This window comes from Tachypleus tridentatus, chromosome 8 (assembly GCF_004210375.1).
Source record: "Tachypleus tridentatus isolate NWPU-2018 chromosome 8, ASM421037v1, whole genome shotgun sequence".
Taxonomy (NCBI): Eukaryota; Metazoa; Arthropoda; class Merostomata; order Xiphosura; family Limulidae; genus Tachypleus; species Tachypleus tridentatus.
The window spans coordinates 141,445,209-141,461,175 of record NC_134832.1 but is presented as its reverse complement, the minus strand read 5'-3'; the positions used below and the strand labels follow the sequence as shown (position 1 = coordinate 141,461,175).

The 15,967-nt window shown below is 33.3% G+C and overlaps 1 protein-coding gene across 8 annotated transcripts in view; it reads right to left on the bottom strand.

The window, feature by feature from the left end:
• Positions 1 to 15,967, bottom strand: part of LOC143223627 (phosphatidylinositol-binding clathrin assembly protein LAP-like) — a 101,947-nt gene that overhangs the window by 64,115 nt on the left and 21,865 nt on the right. For all 8 annotated transcript variants that reach the window (XM_076451814.1, XM_076451812.1, XM_076451809.1 and 5 more), the window contains one exon: positions 1,520 to 1,559. In XM_076451814.1, coding sequence (XP_076307929.1) covers positions 1,520 to 1,559 — 40 coding nt within the window. The remainder of the gene's footprint in view (positions 1 to 1,519; positions 1,560 to 15,967) is intronic.

Genomic DNA, 15,967 nt, shown 5'->3' with positions numbered 1-15,967 from the left:
CCAGTGGACACAAGTAAATAAATGACTTCAAATGCACCAAGATTTAGGAAGAGCTTTTGTGGTTGGTGTAGTGAATTTATTCATATAAAGAAATAATAAAGTTGGAAGTATCCATTTCAAATTCTGGCCTTTTAGTATCTGGTGTTTATGTATCTAATTGGTTGGCATTGTGAAACCTATATAAGGAAAGGAAGAAAATCCAAAAACAAGAATTTGGAGCAGAGAGCCATCACATGGCAATGAGCAACTTAGTTCAAATATTTCCTTCTGAAATTAAGAAACTAAGACTTAAATAATATAAGATTTTGAATCTTAAACTATATTTTTATCTCCAGCTTATTAACACACATTTATATAAATAACAGAGCAGTTTAAATACACTGAACTTAACTTTGTAAAAAGATAGTGATACACATGCTTTGACCCAGCTATATACAGATAGCCTTGTTGCTTTGCACCATAAAACTCCAAATCCAAGCTATGCACAGAATAAATGACATTGTTTACAACATTTGTTTGGGTTGAAATATATTTTTTCTAAAATTTGGGAACAAAGATAATTTATACATATTAAAACTGAACATTATAACGTTTAGAATGAACAAAAACCTGAGCTACCTTCATAAAAGTATAAAACCAATTTCTCTTGCTTTAAAATAATTATATTCTTCTAAATTATTTCACACCTCACTGATTCCTAACCCACATTATTGATAAAGACTTCATCTCCCACCAACATGTCATCACGAAGGGTGTAAAGCACTCACAACATTTAATGTCCCAATCTTCACCTGTGGCAGTGACAAGTAAAACAAATGTCTTATGTGGTTCTTAACTTTTATCGTTATACAAAATTAGACAATACTCTTAACTCTAAATTGACCAGGTGTGTCAATTCAATAATACCTATCTTGTGATCTGATTTAATGTCTTGCAAAAAAAAAATAAATATTGCTTCTTAAAATAATGTCAAACTTAAAATTAGCTTTGCTAGGAATGCATAGCTTCTACAGATAAATATTATTACCACATGTAATGTGAAAATAATTCATATTTCTGAAAATTCAAAAATGTCATTGCAATAAGTTAAGACAAATTAAAATGTTCTTATCTTTCTTACAGATCCTAATAACTGAATTTTATGCCTTTTTATTTTTTGTTTCAAACTTTCCTGTAAAGTTCTCAATTTATAAGACTTAAGATTTTATCTTTGATTTTTAAAAATCCATACATACTGTCATTGTACTTATAATCAGTCACACAATAAGAATAACTAAATCCAAATATTTTTTATTTGGTAATCAAACAATTTCAGTTAATATCTAGTATAATTTAAACCAGCTTTATACTCACTTATATAAGCACAAAACTACACTATCTGTGTTGTACCCATGAAAGGTATCAAAACTCAGTTTCTAGCATTGTAATTCTGTATGCTTATCCACTGGGGCTATCTTTTGATTGACATCAAAATAAACAATAATTACACAACAAATGTGTCAAAGAAACATCAACATACCATTTCTGCATTCATAGTCCTTAAGGTGCCATCTTCCTTTCTAAAAAAAAAAGAATATAATTTAAAACCTTTTTTTTCAGCATCTCAGTCTTTAGAGCTATGATTTACTTCCTCGTGCAAATATAACTTTTTTTTTAGAATTAGTTGTCAACATGCAAGAAACCTAGGATGTTTCAACAACTGAAAGAGGATATGTTAATTTGAACAAGGAGTTAAATTTCTACAGATACTGACATTAAATCTATACTATAACCTTTATAAATCTTAAGACCTAGCAACTGTGCCTTAAACATATACCCCCATGTTAACAGCAAGAAAAAGAATTCTACATTTTTATGATTAAAGAGAATTTCAAACAGGTACTTGGCTTCTGAAACAATAAAAGCTTTTCTTTCTTCAGTTTGTTCTCATACTATCAACCACATAGTTTAAAAGTTTGTTCATGCAATGTGAGTCATGCATCATTCATCCATAATTATTTACTCTCCCATTCTGCATGACTTATCATACATGCATCAGAGAGCTTACGTAAGCTCTACTTTCTTGTTATAATTCAGATTTCCAAGTTGTTGTTGTGATGTGAAACCAAATATCATCAAGTTGTCCAGATATATGTGTAAACAATTTCAGAGGTAAGTACCTGTTTGAAACTCATTTTAATCCTTATAAGAAAAAAAATGTAAAAACTAATATTGGTAGAATAATCTCAGAAATACTCAAAGCTAGAATAATCACAAAGAAAAGAAGTGGGATGCAAAGAAAATTAGATTATTAGAAAGGGTTTTAAGGCAGAATGGTTTAAGACTAGTTTAAGGACACCCAGAAAAAAATACATTATTTTTAGCAGGGTGTCTTTCTGTATAAAAGATGTCAGATTGAATGGTGATTTGATTAACTGTGGAGCCAACAAAAAAGGCATAGGTGGTGCTATAACCAAGTAAGAGAAATACTCTGTCCTAATTTCTGTAGTGGAAGGTTCTAGGGAAGAACAGCACAGTAAAAAATTATGAGTGGACCTACTTCTTGGGTCTTAGCTCCACATTATTCAAATCTAAAAATGTCAGAGTAAAACTGGATAAATACATAGGATCTTAGGAACTGAAGAAAGAAACATGTCATTCCAAGAATGAAATTCGACAATTTGAGAACAGTGCAATGGGAAAATCAAAAATCAAACAGAAAACAATAATAAAACATTTGGTGTTCTCCATCCTGGATGGAACCAAGACATCTACTGGGAGTTGGAAATAATGCTTCAGATATCTCTTTGTCAAGCAAGCAGACAGTGGTAGAAAATTATCTGCTGAGGCATCATCAGCAACCAGAAAACATCCTCTTCCCACTTCTAGAAGTCATCATCCTGTATGGAATACCAGCATAGAGGGTGTAAATATATGTTGACAAATGCAAAGATTTATGAACATGTGTTTGTACTGGACAGATCCATACAAATACAGAATCTCTTTAAAGAAAGAGACTGTAAATTATTCATATGTGATTAGTGCAAATGCAGTGGTAAGTAAAAATTCTTTGAAAGTGCAGGCTGAAATAAGCTGTATAAACATACCCTCCCAAGACTAAAGGTAATTCTTTTAAAGAAAATTAATAATAACAATTCTCATCTTGAGACACTAATGCAATTATTAAGCAGAAAAGGATAATCAACTGCACACACATATCTGGTGTGAATGAAGTACAATCTCTGGAACAAGATTCATCATGAAATATATACCTACTTAAAGATTCTCTGATAGATCCCATTTGTGCAATACAACAATAAACAACCAAGTTAGAACAAAGAAAACATTCTTCTGAATGAGAATCTGGGTCAGTCATGGTATGTAAAATCATTGATAAAAATTGTGGCTACTTTCTCTTGCAGCTCAAATCTTTTTCAGGGTCTTACCACCAAAATAAAAAATACGGCTTTCCTAGAAAACACAGAGTATAAAAAGCACAAATGTCAGATTTTCTCCTAACTGAAGCAAATATGTCTTCAGTGAAAAGGGCACCATACAACATTACTGATGTCACACTATAAACAATATCTATGGACCAGGGGAAAAAATTAGTAAGCAGCTTGAAAAAGGTCACAAAAATATGTGGAAGTGAGAGGAAACAACCAATGTGGTATTTAGAGACAATGGCTCTGTAGCCTGCAACAGACAAACCATGATCACGAAAGATGATGCCATATGCTTAACAGTCAAAGAAAGACAATTAACAGAATTTCTAAAGCACCATCTTCTAAAGATAAGCTAACAAGATTGGTACACAGCCAGGTATGAAAATTTGAAAGAATGTGATAACATTCAATGTGTTTGAGAAAGAAAATGAAGCTTCTGTAATAAAGGATTGCATAACAACCATTTGTTTGAGACTGGTGTTGATGATGTTTCCAAAGCAGCAACACAACAAGATCCCCCAAAACATAGCAGGGAAAATCATGGATGAGTTGGTCAATGAGAAAAATATGAATTTGATAAAATAATCTTGGCCAACACCAATGAAAGAGGTTAGGTATGCAGAAAAAGATTCCCCCAAGACCACTGAAAGCATTAACTACTAAACAAGTGGAGTCTACAATGTGGATCAGTAAAGTGAAAAATGATTATTCACCACTGCAAATGCATCAATCAGAAGATAATCAAACTACTGGCATATTATATTTCTAGGAATCATTGACTTCCTGCAGTACAAAGCCTTCAGTTTTTAAATTATTACTAATCTATTCATCATCCAAATAAAATCAAAGTAACTTCCACAAAATTGTCCTATTCTCCATCTTGAAATAAAAAGATAAAAACAGGAAAGATTTATTACCAGTCTCCAATTTCCCAATTTATTTTTGTATTACAAACAAACAAGAATAAAAGCCTGGTCAACACAAGTGAATTGCTTTAACAGCCACTTTTATAAAATTTATCCAAAATTTTAATACAAATTAAATCAGATAGAACAATAAAAGAAGATTATACATGTAAAAACAGCTGGTATGGGTAGAGAAAACACTATGCAGAGTAGCAAATGTTTCGACCTTCTTCGGTCATTGTCAGGCTCGCAAAGAAAGAAAGGGTTGCTGACCACATGTTTGAAAGCAGTTGTGTAACTGAGTGTAGGAATATAGAGGGCATGCTTAGATGTTGGATTGCATTTATTAATATAGGTATAAAGGTGTTCCTTTGTATTGGTTTATTTTGGGCTTGAGTTGTTGTATAAGTAAGGCTTCTTTAATTTTGCATTTGTTTATGTTTCTTTATTTAGTATTTGGATGTTTTCTATGGTTATGTTGTGTTTATTTGATTTGCAGAGTTCAAAAACGTGTGAAGGTGACTGTGTTCTTTGAATCTGGTTTCCATTTTTCCACTTGCTTCTCCAATATAGAAGTCATGACAGTTATCACATTGCATTTTATAAATAATGTTAGTGTTGTGTTTGTCAGTGTAGGTTTTACATGGTATAGACCTTAGTTTTGTGCCTGGTTTTTGAATAAATTTGGTGTTAACTGGAATGTTATATTTTGTTATTAGTTTTTGCCAAATGTTGGTTATTCTTCTGCTGATATCAAGAATATATGGTATGCAGCAGTATATAGTTTCATGATTTTTTTTTTAAATCATGGGGTATATTTACTTTTCCTAGTTGATTTTGCTTTTTGTCCAGATGTGTGCATATAATGTTTTCTACGGTTTGTGGATGAAAATTTGTTGATGAAGTATTGTTTTATTTTGTCTAATTCATCTTTAATTTTACCTGGAGAGTATAGTTTTATGGCTGTGTTTATTTGTTTTCTTAATATGTTGAGTTTTTTTGTTTTTTTTTTTGTTTCATGTGCTGAGTCCCAAGGAATGTATAGTCCAGTATGGGTGATTTTTTGGTGGATTCCTATTTTAAATTATGTATCAGTTCTTGTAATTTTGAGGTAAGGAAATAATATTTGATTGTATATAGTTAATGTGATTGAAAAAATTAAGTGTGTGTTCTGCAGAGTAAAAGAAGCTTGAAAAGCCAAAAGTTGAGAAGACAAATGAAATTGGATAAAAAAGTCAAAATTAAAGAACTTAATAAACCTACAGTTGAAAAAAAATGCTATATGGCCACTCACATTATTGAGAGGAGGGCTGCTCAGAAAGAAAATCATTTTCCAAGTCGAGAAACATTGCTTCTATGTTACGTAACTTTAAATAAACAAAAGTAATGAGAAGCAGATTTAGAGGGCTGAGATATAACAGAGAGAGAAGAAAGTGATGCACAAGGACAGCTACTACTAACTGGAAAACTAAAAGTAGAATGGCAACAAGTTGTAATGTTCAAAGTCAGAGCCATTACTAACTCCTCTTGACAAGATTCTCCCAATTGAGAAATCTTGTCATGATACCACTTAAAAACCAAAAGGATACACAAAATAAAACATTTGGTTGGTTGGTTGATTTAGTGTTTTATGGCACAAAGCAGCTAGGCTACCTATGCCAAACATCTGGTAAAAAGTTAATATTAAATTTAGTAAAATTCATGAAAGGAAATTAAGGTAAAACAAAACATAAACAGCATAAAACCAATGTCTATATCTAGTCTACAACATTAAGAGAAAAACTACAGTAATAAAAAATGTAAAGGACTTTCTGTAGCATAACTGTAAATATCATAACACTCCAGGAAGACTAACAGGTAAGTACAAACACCATCGTTAGTCACCTGAAGTTGGCTTTTCCAGTCATAGTTCTGAGTTATTTGATGTTACAGTCATTTTCTAATTTCAAATCGAACTAGATAGAATTTGATTCTTAAAAGGGAATCACATTAAAAAAGGTCTAATGTATAAATTAAAAAACTTAAATGGCATTAAAAAGATTAATGGCCTTTAAAAAACTAAAAACATAAGTAGACAGTGTCACCATCACCAATAACACTGTCTAATATTATGGACTCTCAACAATGGTAAGAAAGTAAAAGCGTGGCTTATTGTGACCCGAGTGTTACACAGACTACACACTGGTGCATCAGTTCCAGGTAAAAGAAAAAGTTAAAAAACTGTGACCAATGCATAGTCTAGTTAGAACTTCCTCTTTCTGATCCTTATGGAAGCAAGACAGCCAAAGTCCAATATAGGTTTTATTTGAAAAAGCTTGTTTTCGCATTGCTCACTCCAGGTTGACTGCCAGCTGGCATGGAGATGAGCCTTGAATACAGGACCATAATCATGTATCGAGCATGCACAGCAGTGGTAGTGCCAGAGCAGACAGATTTAACCTAGGTGTCTGCGAGCTTGTTCCTGCGAATACCAACATGGCCCAGTATCCAGAAAAACTGGATAGAAGTAGATGTTAAAGAGAAATGGACCAGTTGGTTTTGAATATCGGCAATAACAGGATGTGAACTAACGTGAAGCAATTCCAGGGCCAGTTGAGAACTAATAAAGTCAGTATAAATAGTGCAGTTTGAATACTGCATTTCTTCTATGTGATACAAGGCAAGAGAAATGGCATACAATTCAACAGAGAACACAGAAGCTGTAGAGGAGATTCTGCATGCAACCACCAAACCACAACAAACCAAGGCAGACCCCACACAATCACCTGATTTCAAACCATCTGTATAAATAGGAATGAAAGAATGGTTCAAAAAATGTTCAACAAATAACAGACAGTATTTCCAATCAGGAAAGTCTGCTTTTCTAAGATGACTTAAAGACAGGTCACATTTGAGGACTGTGAAAAGCCATGGTGGAATGGGCTGACCAGTGGATACTGCAATGTTATCCAAGGACAGACCCAATTTATCTAACTGCAACTGGATACAAAGGCCAAAAGGAGAAATGGCAGATCATCCGTTCTGGAAAAGTATGGCTACTGAGGAAGGAAATCGCAACTCCAGGTGGGATGCTTTGGTGAAGAACAAAGTTTTAAAGCATATAGTAAAGATAGCTGCAAATGGCAGAGATGCAAAGAAGGTTCATGAGACTATGTATAAGCTCTGAACTGGGAAAGTGCAGAGCCAAAGTCCTTCATGATGAATGGGGTCAAGCATCTTTAAGGCCAATGTTTTGGCAGAGCCATAGACCATAGTAATCCAGTCGAGTTTTGATCAGATAAGAGCACAATATATCTTTAGCATAGAACATCGATCCATTCCCCAAGTGGTGGAAGAGAGAACACGTAGGATTTTCAATGCTCTTGTACATTTGACCTGTAGCTGCATGATGTGATATAAAGGTCAGCTTCCGGTCAAAGATAAGCCCAAGAACTTTGTTTCAGGGACCAAAGGCAGCACAACTTCACTTATACGGAGTTCAGGATCAGGGTAAATACCCCATTGGTGGCAAAAATGCATGCAAACGGTTTTAGAGAGAGAGAAGTTACAGCTATTTGCTATGGTTCACTTCAGAAAACAATTGAGGGCAGTCTGAAGCTGCCTCTCAATATACCTCATGTTTGACGACTGACATGAGATGTGAAAGTCATTGACACAGAGCCCATTTCCAACAGAGAGAGGGAGTTGTTCAGTTATGGCATTCATCTTTATACTGAAAAGTGTGATACTCAAAACACATCCCTAAGGGACTACAAGTTCCTGTAGAAAAGAATGGGAAAGTATCAAACCCATGAACTTGGAATCTCCTGTACATTAAAACATTTTTAATAAAAATGGGCAAATGGACAAATAACCAATATATATGGACATCTCGCAAAATGCCATACCTCCCTGTTTGAATCATGTGCCTTCTCAATGTCAAAAAATACTGATACAAGATGTTACCTGGCTGACATTTCAAATCGAATCTTGGAGAAAGGTAGGACAATAGCTTGGCACCAGGCATCAAGAAAAACATTCTCCTGCCAGATCAGGTTAAAAACAATCAGAAGAATAGCAAGAGAAGCAGGAGATAGATGGTGCAGCATTTCAGAGTGTACATCATCAGGTCCCACTTATGTACTGCCAGACCGATGAAGGACCAGTTTGAGTTCCAACAGTGCAAAGGGACAATTATAGTTATAGAGACAATCAGCTTAAAAGGAAAGAGATAATCACTCTCCTCGAGTCTTTATGGCTAAGAAGGTGAAGGAAAAAGCAGAAGTGCTAGATACCTGGCAAAAGCTTTCACTTAGAGTATCAGCAATGCTGCAGGTATCAGCTACTTCTTAGCCATCAGAGAGCAAGATTAAGAGAGGGACAGAATTATATTGCCCACTGAACTTTTGCATCTTGTCCCATATGACTTTGGAACTAGTGATAGAAGATATGCTAGTTGTGAAGGTAATCCAAGATTCCTTCTGGCTTTGACGTCTTCCCCACCAAGCACGTGCACGGGCTTGCTGGAAAGCGATGAGGTTCGAGAGTGTGGGATATTTAGGAAAGTATCCCAGGCCCGTTTTTGAGCCTTCCATGCCATATGGCAGGCAGGATTCCACCACAAACAAGGATATTGTGGAAAACATGTCAAGGTTTTAGGAATACATTGAGTAGCTGCTTGTATAATACAATCAGTTACTGCTGCCACACAGTCGCCTATTGGTGGCTTACAGAGAATGGCAAGATCAAGTTCTGTGAGAGCAGTGAAAGAGGGCCAGATTGCATGATCCAACTTCCACCAGGGCATGCGGGTCTGATGGCATCAACCAAGGCCAGTCTCTCTCAAAATTATAGGAAAATGATCACTGTCTCATGGATTATTATCAACCTTCCATGAAAAATGAGAAAATAGTGAAGGGGAGCAAATTGAGAGATCAATAGCAATAAAGTACTGACTAGGTGCATGGAAATAAGTAGAAGAACCAGTGTTGAAAAGAGAAAGGTTGTGATTAGAGAGCATATGCTCTACAGAGCAACCCCTCCTATCAATATCAGCACATCCCCAGAGGGGATAATGTCCATTAAAGTTCCCCAAGATTAAATATCAAAAGAGTAATCTAACCATGTAGTAATCTAGACTAAGTCAGTAAGAACTGCAGAAAGTGAAATAAGAACCAAGAGAATAGAAACAGCTCACTGCTAATAACCTTGAAAACAAATAAAATCTTAAAGTTAGCATAATTATAGAACATGGATGAAAATACTGACAAAAGATAGAACGGAAAAATCACCCCCTGAAAAAAAAGAAAAACAAAAACCTGAGGATCTTAAATTGGAAGTGTCAAATAAATTAAAAAAGAAGAGCCCAGAGGAATGACAAATATAATCTTTGGAAATTACCCTAATTTCTAAAAGCATCATCTATAACCCAAATTACTGGATGAAGAGAAAAAAATAAAGATTACAAAATCTGGAGACAAGGGAAACAAATTCAGCAAAAGCTGCATTAAGAATAATCTTCAGAGAAAAGTGGAAAAATCAAAGCCTGTACAAATGAACCACTTCACAGAAAGAAGAAAAGGGCTGATGGCCCACCAAACTGGAAGGTACACCCACAGAAGGCTCACTGTTCCAAACACACTGGTCAACAAAGGTCAACAAGGCAGCCACAGAAACTTCCTGCATGAATGAGGCTTCAAAAGAAGAAGGATTTCTATCACTACGAGAAGCATTAAAGAATTATTGTGAGGCAACAATTTCTATTTAAATTAGTTATGATTTTGTTTATGTAAATTTCATTATACCATTTGGTTCTATACTTTCATTTGCATTAAATGCTAGCTCATCTGTCTTAATATCTACATTAAGCATTAAACAAATGATTTTTATATTAAAACATGAGCAAAACAATACCTTAGTGGTGACATGCTGATATTAATTCTAAGAACCCATGGGTGAAAACAATGGATAATGTATTATAATATGTCAACCACCCAACATCTGCCACATTCAGTTCCGACAAAGCTGAGGTACAATATAACAATGGTGTAAGCATTATGCACATCACCAATTTTTCATGTACAACACGTGTGGCATAAACCATATTAAGGAAGTAAATTGCAGTTGTTATAAGTTTTATTAAAGCCACTTACAAATTGGACTTTTAAGGTAAGAATTAATAAACACAACATTATTTTTAACACACTGTTTATTCTTATTATTTAACTTGACAAACTTTACTACCAGGTCTGTAATGAAACCACAGCATCAACAGAAGGAAAATGTATTAGTAATTCTAGGAAGCCACAAGTGAAAATAGAGAATATATAATAGTACATCAACCACACTACATCTGCTACATCCAGTCCTCATGAAGCCTTTTGGTCAATAGCAAAGTTTGTAAGTTCATAACCATATAAAATAAATGTTAAATGGCATGGACTTGTGAATTTAACCTTCATAAAACTTATTTTGGTCTTTAAAACAGCCTTTCCATAATTCACCTTTTAAGAATTTGAAAATATTATATTCTTTGTTGTTGTTTTTTACTACAAATCAGGAAGAAAACAAAAAAGTACTTAGACCAGATCATTATTATGTTCACTACAATGGACACTTTTTATTATTATGTTTGTTACATTTGGGTTTTAGAACAATCAATAAGATTTGTGTTGTAACAAGTCTGGAGAAATCTATAGCCAGTGGTTGTTAACATTTTAAACATAAAATGTTGATCCAATTTCAATGAAAATGATTCACTTATGTAAAACTACAAACAACATTTTGTATAAAATCTGTATGTGATGAGAAAAATAGTTATTTACAGATCCAGCATACATGAATTACTGTAAAAATTTCATGACAATAAAACCATAGCAGCCCTGTGTAATTATTGATGTGACATCTAATCTCACAATCTGACATAACAATGAAGTCTTAAAACTTAACATTAGACTGACAAGGACAAGAAGTGTTAGATTAAAGTCTGTGAAATTGTGATACACAAGATTGTTAACTTGTTAAAATACACTGCAAGTTCCTACTTAATATTTTTAGTTATTTACCATTTGACAATTATTGTAAATAATCTAATAAAAAAGATTTTTTTCTGGTTCTTTTTTCCCCCTAATTCATTATCATTGCTATCATTATTCTGTAATTTTGATATTAACAATGTTTTTAATTTTGGTGCTCATATTATATACTGAGATGTTTATTACAACCTCCTGGTCAGGAACTATTCTAATAATTCGTAAAACGTCTACTCTAAAAGTTTGGAGGCAGTTTGAATAAGCGGTGGAAGAACTTTTATTACCAATGTAATTAGGTTCCCGATAATGACATAAGCTTGTCAAAATGTATGTTTGCCGTGAAAGGAACTTCATGGAACTGAATTTTTAGAAAATAAAGTTGTATCTCAGATTTGTGCTGTGTTAAATAAATGTCTTAATAGTTCATACCTGGGTTATAATGACAGTATTTGATACATGACAGTATTAAACAAAGAATTAAATGAAATATTAGCCTGAAAATTAACATGAACTTCATTATTCACATTGAGAAAAACCACAATTATGAGCACATAGCTTTAACCAAGAAAAATCTCAATTATAACAGAAAAGCAGAGTGTATGTAAGATTACCTGATGAATACACAATAAGTTGCTTGAGCAGTATTACATTGAAGAATTATAGGTAAGTGATCCATGTTCTGTACCATGGTAATTCAGAACTCTACATGATTGTTGACAGCATACCAGCAAATTCAAAAAGGAAAGTACTTCAGAAGTAAAGTCTACCTAACTTGAAACTGCAATGTTCTAGAACTAAATGCCTAATGCATAATGTATAATCTTTTGACAGCATTTTTTAAAAACCTGCACAGACCCACAGACTTATCAATTTTTTTACACAGTTATAAACCAAGCTTTTAATTTCAACTTTTGGATTTGCTGGCAAAAAAATAATAATTTAATACTGGAAAACAAAACTATAATACAGTAATCATTTGAGAAATTGAAACAAATAATAAAATCTGAGCAGCACAATCATTGAAAGCTTCACTTGTTTCATAATTAAAACAAAGCCAGTTTTCGTCCTCAGAGTCAACATAACTTACACGAAACAGTCATTACAGAGCCCTACACAAAATATAAAGTACAAATCCCATTACAGTATTCAGTAATAACAAAACATAATAGAATCATAAAAAAAAAAGTGGTATGTTTCTTAATCGGTCAATCTAATGTTTCAGGGTTTTTACAGCTTTATATTTAGGAATTATTAAAAATAATGTCTCTGCAAGTTCCACGAAGTGATGAAGCATAGCAACTGCCTTGCCTTACAACTTGCTACAAGTAAGACAGAAAAGCTTTGCTCCCATTAGTTCGGATGAATTTGTTATGACTCTTGTTGTGTTGATAGAAAGCCATAAAAATTGCGATAGTTTAGATAAATTTGTTCTTTGGTGCACTCTTTAATTAAAAAAAAATATATTTAGTGCATTACTACTATTACTATAAAAAAGTAGGGTTAAATGTCATTGACAGTTGACAGCAAAAAAAAATAAACATGGTTTAATACTTTATTATAAAAGTGACAAAAATGTAAAAATAGAAAATATTAAATAAAATAAATAGTAATAATAAAAAGATAATTTTTCACTAGGTATGCATGCAAGCAGCTTGTGGGTAATCTCATTTGATAGCATAACATGAGCTCCATGTTCCTCAAGTGATTTATAACTTATGACAGACAAGGTTCAAAAAGCAATAAAACAACATAATTTATGTATAAATACGTGTATATTGTTATGTATTTAAAGTTACTTAGAATAAGTAAATTTAGCTATGTGTTACAAGTTGAAGCCATTGTAGAAAGAAAGAAAAAGGTAATATAGATTTTTTTGTAGTTACAAGATTGATCAAATTGAGCTATTTGTATAGTTAGGATAAAGAAAACTGATACATTTTGCACTGAAAATTAACATTTGAAATGTATTTAGGAGGTTTTAGAGATTATACAAATGAAATTTGAGATTTCATTGAGATGAAGAAAAGTGCTTTTAATCTTAACATGAAAATTATTTTGCATATGGAATAATCATAAAAGAATACTCGATATATTCACATACAAATCTCTTTTCAGTTTATTAAAAATACTTCACTAGAGAAAAAGGTTTTTTATGTGAAAGATTTATAATATTTACTGAAAATCAGCCTAATTTTGTGAAGATATTCCTACCATATTAAAAATTAGTAGCACCAAAACTACAAAAACTTTTAAACAAGTACAAAGCAGTCACATGATTGGTTAAATTCCCCAAGCCTGTGTTGTAAGTTAATGAAAGGTTATTTTAGGACATGGAAAGTTGCTTCCCCTGTATGTAAATCTAAAAATAAGTGTATAAAAACTGCAAATGTAAATTTATCTCTACATGAATAAAACAAACCTTCATGCCAAATCTAATGAAGTTCCACAACAATAGGCAAAGTTGTGGTAAAAAGTGCAAATATGGTTATAAATACCTCAAAACACAAAACTGAAAATTCATTATCTCCCCATGGACCCACTGAACCTCTATAACAAATGTGAAGATTCATCAACAGTAGGTGAGGTAGTGGTAAAAAAACTGCCCTTAAAAACCACTAAATGCAAAACTAAAAATTTGTATGTACCCCTTGCATGGACTTAATGAACCTCAATAACAATTTTGGTGAAGATCCATTCAACCACGCAAAAGTAGTTGTGTGCACAGACAACAAACAGTACTTTTATATTTATGTAACAGGAAACCAAAGTTTCAATCAACCAAATGAGGCACGATATTTTTTTCCAAAAATAATATTTTCTACTTTTGCCTTTAGTTTGAAAATTTCTCTTATAGTATTTGTACATACAAGTTTAATTAATTTTTAAGACACTTATCACACAGTCAAACCCAGTTAAATTAAGATATTTATAGGACACTGTTTGCTTCGCAAACATTAGCATTCTGCCTTCTCAGACTGTGACTGATTTATTATTATACAATTTAATACTGATATTTGTTTCAGTTAAATATTTAGAAATGCAGGTAACTTATACTGTTAAATGTGTATTGCAAAATTCCCACTTATTCACTAAAGTTGTAGAAAATTCTCGAGAGTAAGAATCAACAATATGTGTGTATACATAAACACTCGTGTATAGTCTATGCCAGTGGTTCTCAACCTTTTCTGACTTGCGGCACACTACGACAATCTGAAAGTTTTCGTGGCACACCTGGAAAGCCTTAACGATTTTTTTAAATACACGTTATACAACAAGCGTTAAAAGCCTTAGAACGAAAACCACGGCCAAAGCAAGCAATAATAATGTCATTGTGCATCACGTTCAGATACACATAACACAGAAGAATTAACTTAAAAAGCCTTAGAACGAAAATCACGGTCAAAGCAAGCGATATTAATGTCACCTGCACATTGACAATACTATCACTTGCTTTGGCAGTGTGTGTCATTCTGAGGTTTTTTAATGATTTTGTAGTATAGCAGAAAAATAAACTTTTTATTTTTATATGTTTTCAATGTGACGCTTGTGCCTGCTTCCGAGAGCAAATCAAATTGAATTGAGGCTCTAACATTGACAAACAAGCTCACATTTCATTATTGAGTGTAAGAACTCTCTCTCTCTTTCTGGTTTTAATTTCAGTCAATGCTGAAAATCCAATTTCGCAAAACCACGAAGATGCAAATGAAAGCAGAACTTCAACTGCTTTTGAACTGATTGCAGGATATGAATTTTTAATGGAGATCCAAAACTCATCCAAGCTCTTTTCGGGAAACAATGACTGATAAAATTTGTCGTTTCGTAAATAAATGAGCTGTTCTTCCTCCTCAATTGTAAGATTTGTTGTCTTGTTGATTCCGAATGGATAGGTCACCCAGTTATATTCGTCGACAGCAAGTGACGGGAAGTAATGTTTTAGTGTGGACTGTAGGTCACTTAATGTGTTCAAATTTTAAGGGACAATTTTCTTCTTTGACAGACATTCGTTAACAGAAGGAAAACAATCAAGGACTCCTCTCGAGATCTTATTCTTCCACAGTGTCACCTTTTCATTGAAGGCCTTTAGTTTTGACGTTGCAGTAATAATGTTTTCAAATGGTCCTTGGAGACTTAAGTTCAGAGAATTTAATTTGTCAAACAAGTCAGAGAGAAACTGAATCTTCAGCCACCAGATCTCATCATGAAAAGAAAATTCAAAACCTGCTTCCTCAACCTTCAAGAAAGAAATTACTTCAGTTTTTAGTTGGACAAGATGCTTTGACACCTTTCCTTTTGAAAGCCATCGAACTTCAGTGTGATACAGTAGCTTTTTGTAGTCTTAATCCATCGTCTCATAGAAAAGAGAGAAAAGTCGAGATTGAAGTGGCCGAGACTTGATGAAATTCACCACTTGAATAACTTGATTCATAACAGACTGCAAATCTTTCGGCAAAGATTTGGAGGTGAGCACCTCTGCGAATCATGCAGTGAACAATCCTAATGTTTGTATTTTGTTGGTGCACCATAGTGACGAATCCCTTCTTTTTTCCTTGCATTGAAGGACAGCCATCGGTGCAAACGCTGACACAGTTATTCCAATGTAATTTGAAGAGCAAAATGTTTTCATTCA